At 27.4% G+C, this 23,106-nt stretch overlaps 2 protein-coding genes across 2 annotated transcripts; one reads left to right on the top strand and one right to left on the bottom strand.

Annotated features, from left to right (window-relative positions):
- Positions 1-8,554: 8,554 nt before the first annotated feature.
- Positions 8,555-15,710, top strand: LOC112685005 (lipase member H-like). The gene is made up of 7 exons (XM_025556754.1): positions 8,555-8,803; positions 9,219-9,489; positions 11,960-12,111; positions 12,507-12,758; positions 12,878-13,093; positions 13,422-13,578; positions 15,567-15,710. The coding sequence occupies exons 1-7, from the start codon at positions 8,725-8,727 to the stop codon at positions 15,631-15,633; spliced, it is 1,194 nt and encodes a 397-aa protein (XP_025412539.1). The 5' UTR covers positions 8,555-8,724; the 3' UTR covers positions 15,634-15,710.
- A 4,296-nt stretch (positions 15,711-20,006) lies between these two features.
- Positions 20,007-20,432, bottom strand: LOC112685013 (zinc finger BED domain-containing protein 5-like). The gene has a single exon (XM_025556766.1). The coding sequence runs from the start codon at positions 20,430-20,432 to the stop codon at positions 20,007-20,009; it is 426 nt and encodes a 141-aa protein (XP_025412551.1).
- Positions 20,433-23,106: the final 2,674 nt, after the last annotated feature.

The raw sequence follows: 23,106 nt of genomic DNA, 5'->3' as shown, positions 1-23,106 counted from the left end.
AAATTTACCAATTTGTAATTTTAAATATATCTACCTAATTTTAAAAATTGTAAGAATAAAACTGAATTTTTATATATAATACATGTTTTTACTACGAATGCAAGATTTAAAAAAAATAATATGTGGCCCGCTGCATGAAAAGGTTGGACCCTTGGTTTAGATGGTCAGTTTTTTCCGATATTTTACTTTTTATGTGTGTTATGAGTATATAAAAATAACAATCAAAAAAACTCGCTAAAAAATTAAAATATCAAAAAAAATCAACCAACAAAACACAGATAATGCACTTTCCTTGACGTTTATTAATAGGTCAGTTTACTCTAATACTAACGTTAACATCACCACATTTGAATCACTGAACACAAATTTGCTGTGTTGTACACAGGAACTGGAACCTATAGGTTTTTTCGGTTCCGGTTTTGATTATTAAATTAATTTTTAAGGGTTATGGTTTAGGTTTCGGGTTTTTAAAAAAGTAAGGGTTCTAGAACCGGTTAATTTCGGTTAATTCTGATTATAAGAAATTTATTAAAAAATAATATGAAATTATTTATTTATTCTTGTTTAAATTTTAATTGTTGCATTTCATGAAAATATAAGGTATTATGAATAGTTAAAAAAAAATAATTATAAATATATTAAATATATATATTATATTAGCCTATTATATTTCTTTGAGTTAGGTTAAGTTATTTTATTCCAACTCATAGTAAGAATTTATAAAATATTTTGTAATATTGTGAAATATTATGATTTGATGAAATAAATATTTTTAATTTAAAATTTAATTTTAGTTAGGAATCAAAGTTAATACTGGCTACTGCTGTAGCTACAATTTTTTTTATAAACATTAATTATATTTTACACTTAATTGACAACATCGATGATATACTCATTGTAAATTGTAATATATTAATAAACATACATTCATAATAATAATATTACAAATTTACTTATTATATGAATTACACTACATTACAGTTTACAACACAAAATAATATAAACATAAAATTATTTGACTTTTATTTTTCTGAACCGACAAATGGACAAACAAAATAGTTGTTAGTAGAGCGCGGATTTCTATGCAATCACATATTTTTTTCCTTTTGATATTTTTGGATTTTTGTCAGTTATCTCCACGAATCATTATAATTTGAAGCTAATGGTGAAATTTTTTTTTGCATATTTCTGCATATTTTGAGGTTATTGCATATTTTTGCATATTTTGGCAAAATTCAAAATTTATTGCATATTGAAGTGAAAATTTAAAAAAAAATGTATAAAATAATATTTTGTCTAGTAGAAAAATTAAAAATAAATTTCATAGTCACTAAATAATAATTTATATATATATTTAGTTATAAAATAAATAATCTATAACGACGTAAACTTAATTGCTCTTGCTGTGTCAGTCGATTATCGACATACCACTTGCTTCAAATATGCCCCAATAACTTCGGTTGACAAAGAGGGGTCGTTTTCAGTCTTTAAAAAAATTTGTTAACCGATAAACGACACAGCTTCACAAAAGATAAACTTGAAATGCATATGATTATTTATTTTAATAATAAATAAAATTTTAAAAATAAATTAAGTTCAGAAAATTCCCTAAATTTTTTTGTATTTAAGTAATTAATTTTTATAAGCTGAATTATAAATTTTAAATAAATAAAATTTTTTTACATATTTTCATAATTTTGACTGCATATTTTTTACATATTTTCATGATTTTGACTGCATATTTTTTGCATATTTCGATACTTTTAAGTGCATACAAATCCGCGCTCTAATTATTACCATAGTTCTAATAATCTAAATAACTGACCTAAATTAACCCTTTTATAATTAAAGTTACGGTTTTTCATTTTTGGAAATAAAGGTTCCGGTTTCAGTAACGGTTCCAAAATTTTAAAGATTAACCAATTCCAGTACCGGTTATTTTCGGTTACGGTTCTGGTTCCTGGTTTTCCGTATATCAGAAAGACATTTTTTTTTATATAAGAATAAAATCATAGAATAGATATAAAATCTTATGTAGATTGAATAGATTTAATCTATCCTGCGATTAAACTTTCTCTTGCTCAATCTCCTAATCCTTTCTCAATTTAAAATCTAAGTACTATACCTATCTAGTTTAATTATGATTGTTGAAAGTGATATTTTAGTTATGAAATAATAATGAGTTATTACCATAGAAAAATTAATTTTTATTGCGAACAATTACATGGTTAAATTGTTATATTTTTGTAGACAAAACATAGATAAATAAGTTTTCAAGCATGAAGATGCATCGGTATCCACTTAAATACTAACAAAATATATAACTATATAACTGTAACTGTATTTAATAAACGCTTTATTACAATATTTATTATCACCTCTGGTTTTACTGCTTTTAGTATTTTTACTGCTTAGTTAAATGATTTAGTAAATACCAATATTATTATATTGTCATTAATAAATGGTAAGAATATTATTATTTTTGTTGTGTTGAAAATTTTAGATAAGCTTAGTGGCCTGCTCTATACGCCATGCATATTAAAAAAAAAAAATTGAAATGACGCCACTGAAATAATGTATATAATACATACTTCCTACATATAATTTTCATATACATGCACTAAAACTTCTTACCAATTAATTCACAATTTTCCATCCTAATTATTACAGGCTTTGGACTGTCAACAAATTATCATCGTTGGCTTGGTTAAAAATTGTTTTTTTCTATTCTGATAGTCATTAGTAGATATTTTTTTTTATTCATATAAAAATAATAATAACTAAATAATCTTTTTGTTCATATAAAAAGTAATAATAATTAAATAATTGTATCGTAATATAATATATTTTCTAATATGTAACTGTTTTTAAAAATTACATTTGGTGACTAGCACAAGAACGTGGTCCCATTGCTTCCAAATAAATATTTGAACTTTTGATTCTTCAAAACTTTTTGGAATTTTAGGCATACTTTTATGATGAAAATTCTCCATAGCCTCAAATCAGAATGCATGAGTCCGATATAATTTTCTTCGTTTTGAAGTACAGCTTATATTATTTTATCGGCTTTGTTACTAAATCATTTTCGCATTTCTTTTTGATACGGGAATTGATAATTTGCCTACCAACTATATTATCAGCAATTACATTATGATTATGATCATTAAGCAAACTAATAATTAATGTAACATCGTTATTAACAAGCACACTAGCAGAACAATTTTTATTAGTACAACGATATCGGATACCACCACATTTTTTCAGTACATTGAATTCTCTGTACTTATGTTCATCGACTAAAATGCACAGCTTGCCTTTTTCTGTTTGGAATTTTTTTTGAATTTTCAAATCCATTTTAAATAACGTACACACTTTGAACCTACAAACGTTCACTCTATACGCGATTTAAATTGTGAATGAACATAAATACCAACATCCAATGCCGATATGATGATATTGAAGATATTAAGAATATATTTTAGCAGCTTTTATAATATTTTTATCGTCATACATATTTAAATTGGCCGGAATAAGTCCTTCAAGTGGCATAACATCAATAAGCCTTTGATTAAAACGAGCATTGATTCTATTAAATAGTCAAGATACATTATACATATAAACACGGCCCACGGGGGAGGCTATAGCCCCCTTAGCCCCCCCCCCTTGGCTACACCACTGCCAACCATAGTTTATTGCTTTACACCAAGTAGACAATCAGATAATTTATAAAAATAAAAATTAATACCAATACTTACTCTTTTAATTTTGTATATGTATATAATACCGACAAACAAATAATATTGAGTATTGACTTTAATATAATTTATAATATACTATATTATATATCAGGAAAATTATTATTGATTTATAAAATTATTATACACACCTACATAGTATATACACATAGTTAAAATCAACTCAAACATATAATGATATGAGGCTTACAATTGTTAACCAAGCCAACGATAGTAATTTATTGACAGTCCCAAGCTTGTAATAGTTGAGAAGAAAAATTGTGAATTAATTAAAAAATTTCGATTATTGACCATGTCAGTATATACATTTAGCATACATGTAATTTAGAAAAAAAACAATTTTTAACCAAGGCAACGATGATAATTTGTTGATAGTCCTAAGCCTGTAATAATTGGGATGGAAAATTGTGAATTAATAGGTAAGAAGTTTTAGTGCATGTATATGAAAATTATATGTAGAAAGTATGTATTGTATACATTATTTTATTGTAAATTATACATAGGATATGGTACGCAATGGTGTTATGATTTTATCAGGTAAAAAAGGATTGGAGCGGAATCGTAGTTCAATTTTTTTGTTCAATCGTGATGTAATTAGTCGAGTCAAAAAAGGAAAATTTGCGCAATCGTGATGCACCGCATTTATGCAAGCCAAATTTTTTTCATCATCATGCCATTTTCTTCACAATATTATTTACATATATGTTTTATATATACATTTTATTTATATTTTTTTTATATAAGTGGGTTTGAAATGCTGAAGGGTTATTTAATATATGGGAGTATAATTTATTATACAATAATTTAATGAATTAAAATTATTAACTAACAATTTTTTTCTTGGCACTCAACTGTCTTTTTTGCTAACTTGCTTCTTTTTTTATATAGATGAACACTCAATACCTATGCATACCAATATTGTTATAAGCAGAGCTCGTAAGTTCATGCCTCAAAAAATGCTTAAATAAGCATGCATTTATGCACTTAAAATTGGCAAAATATGTTTTGAAAAATGCCTTAAGAAGTTAAAAAATATGCATTAAATATCTAAAACGATGCACTTAAAAAAAAGCTTATTTAAAAAAATCATAAATAATTTTTGAAATAACATAAACTATCTATTTATTTTTTTATGTCACATTTAAAAAAAATAGATTTTAAATACTTTTTTATAGTATTCTTGAGCCTTCATGAACTGCGTATAATATACGTCTTTGTCAGTAATTCATTTTAAATCTGAAAATTTTGAAACTAATTTATTCATTAAATGTACGAGTATTAAAAATATAAGAAAATAAAAGATAATAAAATTCCTATTTTTAATTTTATTTATATTTTCCATTTTTGATAGATTTTAATAGAATTTTGTATAATATGTCTCATAAAATTGAAATATGCATAAATATGCCAAATATACAAAAACATGCCAAATATGCAAAAACATGCAAAATAAGATTACACATATTTAACCGTGGTACCTTGAAATGGATTTCTATGTCATCTAGTATTAAATGCGAGTACTTTGCAAGATTGATATGCAAATACATGAACTTACGAGCCCTGGTTATAAGTCAAACAGATGAATTTGATTTTACCTAAATGTGTCATTTATATTTTACTAAGTAGTGCACATTTCTCAAATCAGCAAACACTTCGAATTTTGAACTACAAACCTTCAATCGAAGTTCACTAAAAAGTAAAAGCCAATACAACTGTTTGTAATTACCATACAGAAACAGACTATTTTAGTGATATTCAAAAATATACTTACTATAACTGTTAACTATTTTTTTTTGGAAAATATTTGTTCTGCATTGTAGCATTTGGATGATGTTTCAACATTTTTTTTTCGTTTTTATCGCGTATATGAACAACTCCATCGTTTCTCTTATTTTTAATTTTAATATTCATGATTAAAAAAAGAATAACAATACCTGCCAACGAAAAAAACACTACCCGTAAAGTTGGAAATAGCTTTGATTATACCAATAATACACACTTATAAATAATAAATAATCATAATATGTATTACCTCCATACATAATAATATATTATACATTTATGATCCATACGCAAGTTTAAAGTTAAAAAAAAAAAAAACATTATAATTTTTAAAAACAGGCAATCGCCCATCGATGCAATTGTAAATGTTAAGCCAAGTCAATAAGACAGATAAAATAGGTGTAACAAGGTACAATACACCCTCCTCAAATGGTGCCCCTGGGGAAAATCCTAGGTCTAAATATTTTTGTACGCATTAGGTACTGGTTATATTCGTTTTGATGGTTCATATGATATTGAAGAATATATTAACTTATATGTTTAAAAACGAAAAAACAAAATTATCGGATCAAAATCAAAATCAGAAATTTCCAGGTTGAAGTTTTTCTAATTCAGTTTGTTATGACTACAAATAATGATTGAAATGAGTTGAAAAGAAATTATAATAATGATATTAATAATAGATTATTAAACTAGTGAAAGACAGAGAAACGGGAGAGTGAAGTAAGAAAAAATAATTAAGTGGAAAGTCTATTAAAAAGTAAACACAGTAAACACAACTAAAAACCAAAGACTTCATTGGGCCAAACACCCTAGACGAAGCCAGAACACCATAATATGTAAGGATGACCATGGACGAGAACCCAGTTGGTAAAAGACCACTGGTAAGATCTCGATTGAGATGGGAAGATGAGATAAAAAAAAGACGGGGAGGACCAGATTGAAAAGTACGTGTTTTAGGTAAGGAAGATTGAAGAATTGGATGTGTGACGGGATGGTCTTAATGGTCAACAAACATCAAAGAAGAAGAATAATGACATTAATAATATTTGAAGATTTAATTAATTATATTATATATTATTTAATTTATTAATTTCAAGATTTTAAAAATGTTATATATTACATTAACATTGATATGAATAAAAAAATTCATTTTTAACTATGCCAATGATTAAAAATCATTTTCAGTCCTAAGAATACAAATAGACAAGGAAATTACTGTTTTCTAAACGTTAAACTCCTTCAAATATATAATATTTTTGTTGAAATATTTTTTTTGAGCCCGAGTGCAATTCGACAAAAATAAATGTAATTTGACCATACCCGTATTCATGTGGTCATTGGAGTATAGGTGGACATTTGGTTGAATTTTTGGGGGGGCTATAATAATTCAATGTAAAATAACCCGCAGAGGCTTCGTCCCCACATCCCTTTTCCATACACAAGTAAACTTATTACCATTAAAAATATAGATATGTTTAAATTATATTAAAAAAACACTAAATAATGTATATTTAAAAATAATTAATATTTTATTTTAATGACAAATAATTATTTGTATTAGCAAAGATACTCAAAATATTATCGCTTTTTATATTTTTCTATATATCTTTTTTAATATATAGTATTGAAAGATTGCTGAACCTATCTTGAACCAACAATGTCCTTAGCCAAGTTTTTATTTTTTCATTGCACTGAAACTTTTTTCGCGAGTAGCCAAACTATGTAGATAATTGGTATTGCTAATGCTATTGTAAATAGTTTTTATTATTTCTTATTTTACGATTTTCAAAAAAATTAACAGATAATTATAAATAAATTATAAAAACAACGAATAACATTTCTAACAAAGTTTCGATTTTGGGAGGGCTATTAAAATATTTGGGGGGGTCTAAGCCCCCCCCACTGATATCCGCCTATGCATTGGAGTATAAAACTTAAACCGCAATGTTTAAATTGCGGTTACTTAATTTTTACATAAAAAGGATAAAGGCATTTATCCTTTGTTAATTTTTACATATTTACAATACAATTATATGTATACATTTTTCTTTTGATCTCTATTATATTATAATTAGCCAATAATAATAAAAAAAAACATTTTTCGTGGTTCTAAAAAAATCTTATGTACTTAAAAAGTTCTCATCAATATAATATTGGTAAAGAGATTTAAATAATATATAAGGTGTTCGCATTGTTAAAAATGAAAAAACAAAAATGTTCATGAATTTGGTTATAAATAAATATTTATTGCGCCCCGTTCCTAATGCTCGTCTGGACTCTGGCTCCGTAATCGATAAGAATTATACATTTTATTCAATGTTATTACCGGGTACATTTTAGTTTAGATGTATATTTTTCAAATAAAAAAAATGTTTGATAGAGTATTTTATTAAAAAGTTGTGTGGTGAAAACATTTTTAATTTAATATTTAGTACCTAAGTTTTTCATTTATTTTTATGTAACACAGGCAAAGACTGTTCATGCAACTATCATTACCTTATACGAGACTTTCTCGTTCAAAAATTCTGCCTAATATACTTATTTCACACATCGCTGCAGTTAACCATTGACTTAGGGGACACGGTGCGTTGGTGTTCAAATCAAATAAAATGATAATCATGTTATGTAGACCCATTAGCCACCTTGAGAGGTGTAAATTTACATTTGCACGTAATTGCAGTCAATAATATATTAACGGCAATTAAAAAATTAAAGCAAACACACACCTTACAAATTAAGCGCAGCTACCTGCCTGCCTACCTATATCTACACCATACGTTGGTTCCCTATGCACGCGATAAGTCAACAAGTGGCCGAACATTCGGACAATGATAACATTTGATTGGTCTCGGTTACTAAACTATCATTGTGGTCTAATTACTACTGCGGAAATTCAAATGTGTTTAAATGTATGCCGACATACATTCGGTTTGGTCTTCTTTCCCCTAAAATGCCGATCGAAAAATGTAATCGTCAAGTTCGTAAACGACCATTAAAGTGCATTAGATAAATAAACACCGAAGTAAAAGTCAACTTTGCGGGTACACAACTATCACTGTGTTATCCAATCGACTGTCGCCAACCATCGGGACTCACTATCGGGTCTGATATTTGTTTGCCGTTGTACACTTGTACTATTGCAGTTATATGTGTAAACATAGTAGGTATTAATACCATTTTCGAGATGAAAATCTTTGGTTCAGATAAAATCGTTTTACCTTTGATATTGCTGTTGTTCGTGTTCACGATAAAGACAATCGATGGTTCGTACATACATGTAATATTATTTTTGTTTGAAGTAATACTTAAAATATACATATTTATATTAAAAAATACATTGATTTACTAAGGCTTAACTGGTTAATCCATCTCGATAAAAAACACGAAAATATTGAAAATATTTATGCACAAAATATTAATGTGGGTGTTAATAAGATTATTAGCATTTGAGTGGCTGACAATATTTTTGCAGAGTGTAGTTCTGTTCAAATGTTACTCGCAAAACGTAGGAACCTGTTCATTTCTAGCTATTATCATCGTTTGAAATTAAACGTTAATAAATATTTCTATGTATTGTTACTTCATCTTAGTATGTTGATTCAAATTTTATAATCGATTTAATTTTTAGATTTTATCAAATATCAGTTGCAAGTGTAAGATAGTTTGTTCGCTCTTTAGCTTTTCTATTGAAATCCATTTGGCGACAGTTTGTGAAGAACAGTGCACTTAAAAACGGCGCCACTGATTCCATACAACTTCACCAGGACGTGGTCGACAACACTTCCACTGATACGATACAACTTCAGCAGGTCATCGACCACGATAGCTCCACGGACACAGCACAACCTCAGCAGGACGTTGACGAAGAAAATGATGACGAATCAGACGAACACAGAAGGTCGCCGATGTCTGTTGATGGAACCAGCTTGGATTTGATCTATTGGAACTCGTATGTACCGTTACTTACCCGATTATAATACGTTATAATTATATAAATACAGTCAACTCACGATATAACAAATTTCAAGGGGCCAGAGGAAAAAATTCGGTAAAGTTCGTTACATCAAGAGCATAAACTAAAAAAATTCGTTTTAACGAAATTTAAAATAAAACTCAATATGTTAATCAATATACTACAAATACGTATTCATTTTCATTAAATAATTCATATTTATATACTTACATGTAAATATATATATATATACCGTGTGTTCACCAATTTAGGGAACACTGCATTTTTCAGCCGAATATGTTGGAATAAATCGAATTTTTTTTACAAGCTAGTAGTATATAAATACACATTTTCATATAAATTTCAAATTTTTAACCCTCTCGGTACGCGCATGCGCAATGCAACTTATTTTTTTTTTTAATAGCAACCGGTATTTTTGATACCAAATTCGGATAGAATGATTTTTTTTAAGTCATTTTGACTAATTTACCATGGCTCTAAAACCAAAATTAACTGAATGAAAACCATTTAAATTTTAATAAATAATACATTTTTACAATTCATTATAAAATGCATAAAACCATTTATAATTATTTATTATTGGTTACTTTTTGAATATTTTTACGTAATTTTTTTTAACATTTTATAAACAAAATTAACATAATAAGGATATAAAATTATTTAGTTAAAATTGATTACATAAACAAAATTAACATAATATGGATATAAAATTATTTAGTTAAAATTGATTACAACTGTTATTTTATAAAATATGAAATGATTGAGATTTTAATCGCCAACCCACAATCCACCAGTTAACCTAGCAGATTTAAAAAATAAAATATTGGTTGTGTGTAATAACCTTACTGCAAGTCAAATAATGTCAGCAACTAATAGAGAATGTCTTCAACGTTTTCAATTATGTATCGATAATCAAGGAGCAAACTTTTAATAATTTATTTAATTAATTGTGTAGTTATAAAATAATAGATTTAATCAATTTTAATTAAATAATTTTATATCCATATTAAGTTAATCTTGTTTATAAAATGTATAAAAAAAAAAAAAAAAAATACGTAAAAATATTCAAAATGTAATCAATAATAAATAATTATAAATGGTTTTATGCATTTTATAATGAATTGTAAAAATGTATTATTTATTAAAATTTAAATGGTTCACATTCGGTCAATTTTGGTTATAGAGCCATGGTTAACTGGTCAAAATGACTTAAAAAAATTCATTCTATACGAAATTGATATAAAAATTACCGTTTGCTATTAAAAAAAATAAGTTGCATTGCAAATGTGCATACTGAGAGGGTTAAAAATTTGAAATTTATCTGAAAATGTGTATTTATATACCACTAGCTTGTAAAATAAAATTCGATTTATTCCAACATAATCCGGCTGAAAAATTCAGTGTTCCCTAAATTGGTGAACACACGGTATATACATATATGTACCTATACTAAGTTAGATACATGTTAGTTAGTTAAAATTAATACACACACGCATGAGTCATTATTTAATTACGTATAGATATTTATTTTTTTTAAATCAGTAATTTTTTTTTTGTGTGAAGCCGATTACGCTTTATCGGTCAATAGCGTTGTCCAAATTTAAAATGTTATAAAACATATTGTCGTCGATCTTATGTCTCTATAGATAGTTTAAGACGATATGAAGACCTGATTTTACTTACTTTGTGATTACAGAGGACTCCGAAGAATAGTATCAAGCTCAAAAATTGTTAGAATTCGTTAATTTGGACCTAAAAAACTTTGTTATAACGATAAGACGAAAATACATTTAATTGTTCGTTATATCACGAGATTTTCTAGGGAATGACAATTTTATTCGTTACATTGAGATTTTTCTTGTTTCGAGCTTTGTTATATCGCGAGTTGACTGTATATGTACGCTTCATACTAATTTTTAGGATAGTTATCATTTTTGACGCAAATAAATACCATATGTTGTGTACCCAACTTATAGGAAATTCATTAAAACTATTTTTTCAATAATCTTCAATTTTATTTTGGATTTTTCACTACGTGAAGGATATTATTATACGTATTTTAGGTTTTATTCAAATTTTTCATACTCGTGCTTATGCACAAATGTAAAAATTAATTCTTCTAAATGTCTAGAAATAAATGTTTAAATTATTGTAAATAGCTATAATAGGAATAGCCTATTTATTTAATAAATTTTAAATATTATTCTGTTATAGATTATGAAATCACTAAAATATATATGTTAACTACATGTATGCTATCTGTATAATAGGTACTATATAAGGTTCTATAATATATCCTATAATTTACATCAATTAAACATTATATTTCGTTTCTTCTAAACTGTATTGACTCCTGATTTTTAAACATGTCCTCTTTTTTATAATTTATAATTATACAAAAGCATTCTTCAATTTTTATTCATACTTTTAGTTCTATATGTTGTAGAAAACTTGGAAATAATCATCCTGTAGTAATTGAGTTTGGTAATGAAATGCAAATAAAGGAATATTGGCTTCATGGTAAACCTTTAAAAGTCATTACGCACGGGTGGCTCGGGTCGGACGAAGACGATAAAGGAGTGTTTGCAATAAAAACAGGTATTTCAACAATATAGTTTTATTAATTTGACTAGAATCAAAAAAACTTTTTGTAAACTCAAAATCTTACAATTTAGAAAAAATACTATTGTTGTTTGTAGTCAACAAAAAAATGTTTAATGAAAAATAATTAATAACATGTATAAGCGTTGGAAAATTTTGACCAGATCGGATATTTCAGACATTCATTAATGTATATAGACCTAAAAAAGCTGATATACTCATTATTTATTGCTCAGAATTTTTTTTTTGAAACTAATAGTATATTTATTTCAAATGTAAAAGAAAAATTTACCTATATATATAATTATCAGTTATCCGCCCTTGTATTCAGCCGACTCATATATATTATTTGGATAGTAGAGTAATATATTTTTACTGTTTTTAATATTCAGCATATGTCGCTACCGAAAATTGTAACGTCATCACTGTAGATTGGAATCGGGTAGCGAGTAACGTACTGTACCCAATGCCAGCTTACTTGACTACTCAAGTAGGTTCAGTGATTGCCAAGGTGTTGGAAAATGTCGTAAACCTTGCATTGATTGAACCATCCGATATACACGTTATTGGTCACAGTCTTGGTGCACACGTTTCTGGAGCTTGTGGTGCTGCCTTCAGTTTGGGGAAAATCGGCAGGGTTACAGGTGGGTCTTACGAACTGTAAACCTAATATTCGATTGGATGTATAGGTAACCATTATTTGAATATTTATATACTACATAATTTCTTCTAAAAATTATTATTATGTGCCATAATAATACAGGTTTAGACCCGGCTGGTCCAGGATTCGAGTACGTGTCTTTGCGATCAGATAGTTTGGATAGTAGTGATGCGGAATTTGTGGATGTGATACATACAGCGATAGGAACAGCCGGATATTCGAAAGCCATAGGGCATGCAGACTTTTACCCTAACGAAGGCAAACCACCTCAACCAGGATGTCTAGATTCGTACATGCCGAGTGCGTGGGTAAAACTAAGTTAGTACCAATATAAATATAATATATACTTTAATGACTTGTAATATCAATATAATTAAAAATATTCGATAAGGATAAGGAAAAAAATATAAATTTGGTAACATATTATTTAATAAAGTATGAACCCCAAAGCAGAGTAAATTACATGTCAAGTTATTTCAATTTTAAGATATTTTTTTGCATAACGATTGTACGATATAAACATATTTATAAAATCATAATAGGGTACTTTTTTTTGCAGTTTCAGCATTCATCAATTGGTTAAATTTATACGTACTCTATTGTACAATTATACTTATTCAATCGTTTGTTGGATCTTTTTTTACAGTAGGCTGCAGTCATTCGAGAGCACATGAATTGTATACCGACTCCCTGTACCACAGAAACTCACTTATAGCTGTGAAGTGTTCTTCGTGGGATGAGTATTTAAGTGGAAAATGTAAAAATAATACCAAAAGTCCTATGGGACACGATGCAGATCCCAAGTAAGACTTTGGTTTGTACATAATAATATTATATTATATTATAATTGATTGTGAATTATTGCAGAATATAATTTACAAAATAATTTATAAATAGTATTATTTAATTTATATTCGTAAATAGGTCTAGTTATAAAGTTGCACAAATATTTTTATAAATATTTCAAATACCTTAAAAATAATAAATTGGTAAAATAAAAGTTAGTAAATAGGATTAGTTATTCTTAGAAAATTAAATAAATTAACGATTTAAATAAAAAATAAAAAAATAAAAAAAAAGTAGGAACTGCGTTGTACCCCTTTTATATTGAAAATGCAAATAGAAAAATAAACATTGTTGTGCACTACTGTCTCCGAATAACGTTGTAAACGAAGAACACATTCCTCGCCATGTATACATTTGTAAACTAGATGAAAATTGTTTATTAAAATTATAAATTCATTGATTCGAGTAAAATAAGTTTTAAGTTTAAAATATTATTTTATTTAAAAAAAATGTGGTTAAAAATCAATGATGCATTCGAGAGTTATAAAGATAATAATTTGTTTGTAATATTTTTTATTAAAAAAAAAAAAAAAAAAAAATTTAACAATTGTTTTAACTGATAAATATTATCCAAAAAAAAAAAAAAAAAATTGAAATTAGATAGATTTACATTGTTATGACTTAAAATCATATTGATAAAGCTGTGTAAAACAAAATTACAATTGCTAAGTGCATTATAAAATAGGATATTTTTTCTTGAGTTTATTGGTAAATATCATGTAAAAGCCCAAGGCAATTAATAGATCCGGTTAATAATTTTTATAAAATAAACAATTGTTATAATTCCACCAATTAATTGGAACGGATATTCTACACATCAACTCAATATTAGCAAATAGGTAGCTAACATTCGTTTATTATTCTAATAAATTTAATTTAAATTGTATCAATTAAGAGGATTTGTTAAGGGTTCCAACCTAATGAACCAATTTCCCAAAATAAAAACGTATCAATGATAATTAGAGGGCTCTATGATGTGCGTAACTTATGTTGGCATAGTTACGTTTAATAAAATCTAAGTTTCTTAAAGCCTTTGCGAAAATAGTTTCAATATAAATATTATTATTTTTACTTAATAATATTATAAATAACGTTCAGTTTTACTACTGAAAGGAAACACTTTGTTGAAACACAATTTTATTCACGGATAAATACTTTTTTAGAAAACATGTGAAATTAATTCGTACGTATGTCATACGCAGTTGCGTAGTTACGGGGAGGGTGTAAGCCTGTAAGGGGTTTCCACCCCCCCCACAGATTTTTTTTATGATATTTGATTATTATTTATTAATATTTACATATTATAGTAAAATATTTTGATTTTACTATGATTAGGTATATATTAAAAAATGAGTAACAAAATAATTTTCATTAAATACGGGACATAATAATAATACCATTTTGAATGTAATATTATTACATATGACCTTGTTTTAAGATATATTAAGAACACTTAAAAACTTACTCTTAATCACCCCCCCCCCCCCCCAGAAAAAAAATTGTATCTACACCACTGGTCATACGCATCGAACATACATAATACGTAAATTAAATTGATATGCAGCAGGGGTAGATTATAATAATAGTATTGATACTAGGTTATTATTTATTTATTTACTTATTTCTTAATTGTTTTACTCATAGGCTTCATATTATAATTAATTTATGTTTGATACTTGTAATTTATCTTAATGACTCATAATAATAATTAAACAATTAAAATATGACATCTACCAATATTTGTATTATACAGTACACATACATCGAGAAACAATATTTTAATAATGTCCATCATATAGTAATTATTAAGTTCCAACTTAAAATGTGTTTAATGAGAATTTGAAATATATTATTCATAAGTATATGAGTTTTATTGGTATAATAATTGGTATAATGTAACAGTTATATTTTTTGAATATGTATTTAAAATATCGTTACTTTCCAGAGCGAGAGGTATTTTTTACCTTGAGACAAACAGTACCAGCCCATATGCGATTGTGGCCATTGCATGAAAAATATACTCACAATAAGAATTATAGTCATCTATGATTTAATTTTTTTTATGTATAACTTATTTGATTGTTATTTTCTTCGGAAATAATTTATTATTGTTTGTATCTATAATAATTATAATCACTTTATTAAACTAATTAATTATTTTTATTTTTTTAAATTACAAGACACATTAAAGATATAAATACTATATTATATTGTAGTAGTTGTTATAATAGTTACAGTTTATTTTTAACTATGGTAAAGTTGGTAGTATTAATTCCACATAGCTAAAAAGCATTTGGGTGTTACTTAATTACATAATTTAGTTCTAATCTTATTCATTATAAATATATGTTACATTTTTTGTCCAAAACGCAGAAATGAGAAGTAAGAATTTTCGATTATTTATATCGAATATAATGTTATAAATGCAAATATTTAACGGTGAAGTTGACTCTAATTCCCATCTTAGATATCAAAAAACAACTGCTGGACAGTGAATAATCAACAAATAATACTGTATTTAATTGCATTAACTATAAATTTAAAATAAAAAATAAAATAAAATGGCCTATAAATAAAATTTTTTTAATTTTTTAATTAATAATATCATATAAAAATATTATTGTTGTTCCTTGGTTTTATTTGTGTATTTTTACTGTGAAAAGAAAAAAAATATAAATACACGATAGTATAATTTAAATTGTATTTATTTAAAATAGGTATAGCATAATACGTAAAAACAAATCCACCCAATAACGTTAAATTTAAGTTTTGATGTGTTGTAAATTAATTTCAAAATATACGACTTATAAACTTAAGACAGCAAAAAATAACATTCATAATATTCATAATTCATGAATAGTGCAATAAAAAATTGTATAATATGCAAAAATATGCAAAAAAATTTTTTTATTATTTTTATAATTATTATTTATCACAACTTGTTATTATTACATTAATTATTAGTTTATACTAATATAATTCTAATTAATTTAGACCAATATACTAACGAAATGAAAAACTTCTGTACTGCCTCACAATATAAGCACTAGATAACTGCATGGGCCAGGCTCTTATAATTTAAATCCAGGCCGAGTCAGGCTTTTAAAATGTTTAAATCTATTAAGATCCGGACCGAGTTTTTTCAGAATGTAAAAAAAATTGTATAAAAATGTAATTTTAGTGATAAAACATTCATTAGAATCGAACCGAGCTTTGAAAAATATCTTAAAGGCTTTAGACCCATTTCACAACCAAACGTCATACGTGGCATTTTTTAACTTACATTGTTTAAGTTTATACGCGTCCGTGTTAGTTCGGCACGTATAAACCTAAATATTGTAAATCGAAAACGTCGCGAACGATACGCCCAGCTGTGAAACGGGCCTTATACGTCAGCGCAGAAAATCCGTACCGGGTCGAGCCTAACATTTTTGGTCCGGGTAGACTTCTAATATGTACGTCGTTAAATAATATGTGAATAATTATATTGGTAATTCGATCAAGATAAGATTATAATATCTGTAGTATATTTACGACGATTTGAAAAATAAAAGTTCATTAAATAAATAACATTTAAAATTAGCAATATTATATCAACTTAAAATTTAAAATTAACAAAATTAACAAGATCTCAAAAATATATAAATATGAATTTTATATAAAATATTCAGAAATAAGCAAAAAAAAAAATATAAATAGTTATATTTATTCCTCTATAGGCAAAATCGTGTACATACTGAAAGCCAATTAATTTGGACTTAAGGAAAATAATATGCAAATTCACATTATGAATTCCCTTATCATGAATTCATAAATGTATATGATTTTTATTATACATGAAAAATAAAAATTTATAATTATTATTATACTACATGATAGTAAATAATTATTTAGTAATACAAACAGTATTTATTTAAAATAATGTTATTAAAAAAAATACAAAATAAATAATTGTCTTTACGCAAATGTAATTTTTATTGTTAACATGTTTTTAACTAGACATAAATGTGTTATTAAAAGAACGGTAGTAATTAAAAAAATGTACCCAATACTTTTTTATATAGTACTACTCATGTACCATATATACGAGTATTTACTAGTGATGGGAACAATCAAGAGAAAACACTCGAAATAGGTACTTGATTGTTCGATGTGATCGATTGTTCTCGACTGTTTTGGAAATAATTAAGTGATTCTCTCGGCATCGAAATCAATTGAAATAATCATGTGAAAAATGCTTGATTACTCAAACACTCGTTTAGTTCCGAGTGATTTTCTCGGTAACAGAATTCGATATCAGTTGAAGTAATCAAGTAAAAAGTGCTCGGTTGCTCGGTTGCTCACAACCACACGTACGTGAAGTTGGCCCACCCTTTTTCACGGATTAACTTGAAACCTATACCAATATTTTGCGAGTTATTTGCGAGAATTTGCGAGTTCATTTTCAAAATTTGCGAGTAAGCCGTTTGCAAGTTATAATTAAAAAACAGAAGGGTGGGCCAACTTCACGTAGCTCCTCCAAGTCGCCCTAGAACTTCAAAACCGATAACAAACGATGCGTTTTTATTTGCGAGAATTTGCGAGTCCATTTTCAAAATTTGCGAGTTCACCCCTTACCCGCAAATTCCATTTTACTACCGTGAAGTTAGCCCACCCAAGTCGCCCAGAATTTCAAAATTGATACTAAACGATGCGTCTTTATTTGCGAGAATTTGCGAGTAAGCCGTTTGCGAATTATAATTAAAAAACAAAAGGGTGGGCCAACTTCACGTAGCCTTTCCAAGTGGCCCTAGAATTTCAAAATTATTTAACATATTTAATTTTATTCAAATTATTTCCAATACTATAATTTTCAAATTATGGAATTAAATTATTATTATGGAATCTTAAAAAATTATTTTATCTGCTAATTCATTTTTACGAAAGGATCAGTGGCGGCTCATGTGCTCTTGCACCTACCCAAACTCCAAAAAAATTTGAAAACATAAATCATAATAATACAACTAAATACCTGTAGTGTTATTAAGATTATTTTTCAAAATTTAAATTCAGAATAGTATGAAAATAATATAATATTTAGATTGGGTTATTCCAAAGGCCACACGAGCAGGCGGTTGTCCGCGACAGAACAGTATCGGTGTGTGTGTTATAGCGGTGCAGTAGTGCACACTATTGCTGTGCACATTTGTACAATGTAAAAATTAAAACAAGTCAAAACACACAACACGCATTATAATGGAATTGATGTGCATATTCATTTCTGTGCACATACCAATTAAAATGTTTTCAGCGAATTATTTTCGACATCGCCGCGTCGGTATCTGCATTATGATTTATTTTTACCCTCATTTGTTTATTATAGTCTGATTATCGACTAATAATGTTAGTCATTATCTTAAATTTAAAACAACAATCGTGTTTCTATTTACTAACGACCACCGACGTAAAAAAAAAAACAAAAAACAAAAAACTTTTAACGTTGTATATATAATATTTTTTATAATTTTTTCGGATGTGCTCTACTTCATTAAAAATCTACGAGCCGCCACTGGGAAGAATATAATTTTAATTCTAAAATTGTGATAATATTAAAATTACCTATTTCTTACGTATGAATCTTATTTTCCCTTTTTATACATAGCCCACCCATATTGTTGTGATACTATAAAATGTTTGTCAAATGATAATTCCTAATTCACAAGGATTTTCGGGGGAAGTTTTGACACCCTAAAGTCAATAATTTCTGAAACTTAACAACTTAATAACCTTAACAAATTGCAGAAGTGTGTTAGAATAACTAAATATGTATGCCAATGGTTCATTTTGCATGTCAGTTCATTCTGGAAAATATAATTATCATTATATTTTGTGGTTTAAGGATTTTCAATTTAATTGATCAACAAAATATATAGGAACACTTATTTATTAATGGAGAATAATTTATTTTACAGCTGTAAAGCTTGTGTGGACAATGCCGAGTATTCTTGTTTCACGTCCAGCCAAAAATTAGTGATATTTTTGGTTTTGAAAGCGGTTTTTAGGGTAGAATCACTGATTAAGTCAATAAATAATTCTTTTGCCAAAATACCATCCGGAATGTTTTTAATATAATCATCTTCGAAAGGGTTTATGGTCCATTTCATTTCTGAATTATCCTCTGGAAAATATTGTAAAATATTGGATTTTAGTAATTGTAGGTGTTCCGAAATGTCTGTAATTATATTTGAATTAGGCTGAATTTCGTTATTTTTCCAAAATGTGTTTAGTGTCTCGAATGCTGAAAAATCATTCTTAGATACTTGCAAAATAAATAAATCCAACTTTCTCACAAATGCATTAATTTTATCACTAGCATAAAACATGTTTGTGTTTGATCCTTGCAGACTTAAATTTCAAATATTAAACGGTCAAATATATCAGCTATGTAAGCTAGTCTTGACAGCCATTCGTCATCACAAAACAATTTGGACTTTTCTTCATCAATATCAGTCAGAAGTAATAAAATTTCTGACCTAAGCTCGAATAGCCTGGTGAGGACTTTTCCTCGTGAAAGCCACCTTACCTCTGTGTGGAGAAGAAGGGATTTATGAGTACTGCCCATTTCGTTACATAATACTGTGAATAGTCTTGAATTGATAGGTCTGGCTTTGATTAGATTTACGGTTTTTACAGCACTATCAAGAACTAATTTTAAACTTCTAGGCATGTTTTTAGATATTAATGCTTGCCGGTGAATCATACAATGCATAGTTTTACATAATGGGGCAACTTTTTTTATTCTTGTTGCAACTCCGCTCAGCCTTCCAGTCATTGCCCTTGCTCCATCAGAACAAAAACCCAGACATTTACTCCACGGCAGATTTATTTCAATCAAATATTCATTAATGGTTGTAAAAATAATTTCAGATGTTGTGTGGGTTTGTAAAGGCTTACAAAACAAAAACTCTTCAATAATTTCATCATTGCGATCAAAACGTATAAATACTATGAATACCACACTTGAGCTATGTTAGCAATATAAGTACTCCCATCAATTTGTATAGTAAAGAAATTACAATCTTTCAAATAAAGCAATAATTTATATTTGACGACATGTCATCAATTCATCTTTTGACAGTATCGTTTGAAAGTGACACTTTTTCTATCTCTTTTGCAGCCTTGTCTCCAAGAACACATCGCACGATTTCTTTCGCTGCTGGCAACACTAGTGTTTCTCCAATTGTGTGTGATTTTCCATCTTTAACAATAATTAAACTCGCTTAATAAGATGCTTTAACGATATTTTCATTAAAGTTCGTAAAACTAGACATGCATTTCGATTCCTTTCAGAAAGTAGTAACTTTTCTCTGAAAAAATTCAATAGGTTTATTTTCTGTTTCTGGATGCTTCGATAATTGGTGGCGCTTAAGTAGCGATGGCTTCATGCTTTGATTTGAAAGTGTTTCTTGATAAATTACACATTGAAGTAACGGAGTAGAATTTTCAGAACCAAATTTTACAACGAATCCAAATTGTAAGTTACTAAGTTGCTGTAAGTTACTAGTAACCGAAGAAACTCACGAAACTAAGGTAAAAACACATTATTGTGAAATAAAAATACGCCTTGTCGGGCTTATTCGATAAAGTTTATCGATTTATATGATATTAAAGAGAATATCGTTATCTTAATTACTACGATTACACACGACCTCCACGCGATCAAATAAACCTTAAATAAACCAAATAATATTTAATGTTAATAATAATTCGTACCAATTTTTTTATAAAGGAAGATTTACTTCACGTACCACCTATGAGCTCTCCGCGTACCACTAGTGGTACGCGTACCACAGGTTGAGAACCGCTGTTCTACCTCATCGTCCTTATTAACCTCTAGAATTACTAACCTCTCGATTGTTGACATCACTCGATTGTTCCCATAATTAGTATTTACCATGTGTACAATGTAATTTACATTTCTAAAATAAATGCTGACAACCAGCTTATAGTTATCCATAATACAATCAACATAGTTTAAATAATTTGAAGAATGTTAGTCAATAGTTTTGGATAAATAATTATTTACATAATAGGAACAAATATTTTATTTTATGAAAAAATAATTTATTTTGATCATAAAAAAAAAATATTCCAATGTCCAATAAAAGTTTAATGTCCTATCTTAAAGTCTAGCTCACAGGTTCCCAAAGTGGTTTATATCGACCTCCTGGGGTCGATTCAGACCTGTAAGGGGTCTATGTCAACGAAAAAAAAAATTGGGGGCGCATCATGTGTAAATAGGGGTTCACGAGAATTATACGTCAAAATTGTGTGTTGTAATTTTTATGAAAAATATGTGTGCTAGAAGAACTTACAAGAAGAACTGATCGGAATAAGTACTAACAATGAACTTAAGGTACAATTTAGAAATGGGTATCAGCAGTTCTGACTTCAGAGAGATACACCTGTTACTTTTCCTACTTTATGGAGAATCGTAAGAAAGTTTTTGTTTGATTTTCCGTCATCATACTGCGTGGAAAAAGGTTTCAGCACAGTTTTCAATCTTCTTACAAAAAAAAAAAAAGAAATAGATTGGAAATTACTGATAGAGGAGATTTGAGGTTAAACCTGACTAATTTGAAGCCAAATATTGAAAATTTACTATTAAAGCATCATCCTTCTCATTAAAGATAAATTATTTTAACACCAACCTTGATTTTTTTTCTTTGTTATTATATTTAATTTGCATTTTTTATCGCTTTAATTACTAAAAAATTGATTTTAATATTTTCCTTATTAAAAAAATGAAGGTGTTATTAAAAATAACACGTTTTTATTAAAAAAAAAATGCATTCCATAAGAAAGTCTATTCAGGTGAGCAGTTTTGTGTAAGTTATGAAAAACATTTAGATGAGTTTGTAAGCATTTAATTTTAGGGGTCTACGAAAATGAAAAAAATTGGCACGTGGTTTACGGAGAAAAAAAGTTTGAGAACCTCTGGTCTAGTTGCTATAGCATTTTTCAAATTCTTAGAAAAATTAGAAACCTCGAGATAGACGTATATAATAATTGTCCTTGATCAGATATTACAAATGAAGTCATATTATATCAGCAAAAGGTCATAAACATTGTATTGCTTACTTATAATAGTAGGATGGTAAATTATTTTTTAATAATTAAACCTTTCATAAATCATTTGTTTAAGTTTTTTGAAATTCACAACAATTTAATACTCAATAATAGTTTATGTGATATTGATAGTATTGCTACTTAGGTATTTATAATTAAATAAATCACAATACGATAGTTACGTTTCTACATAAATCATAGATATTGTGAAATATTCAAGGTGATGATGTGTCTGTAATATTACTCACATTTTAATTTGGTACCTTAAAAATGTATTACTGTAATTAGTTAGTCTATTTCTATATTTGACATATTTTGAAACACGTTTTTAGTTTTATAAAATATTAATAGTACAAAACTAAAATCGGTGTAATTAA

Source organism: Sipha flava, unplaced genomic scaffold (genome assembly GCF_003268045.1).
Source record: "Sipha flava isolate LNK unplaced genomic scaffold, YSA_version1 261_pilon_pilon, whole genome shotgun sequence".
NCBI lineage: Eukaryota > Metazoa > Arthropoda > Insecta > Hemiptera > Aphididae > Sipha > Sipha flava.
This window is presented reverse-complemented; position numbering and strand designations above follow the sequence as displayed.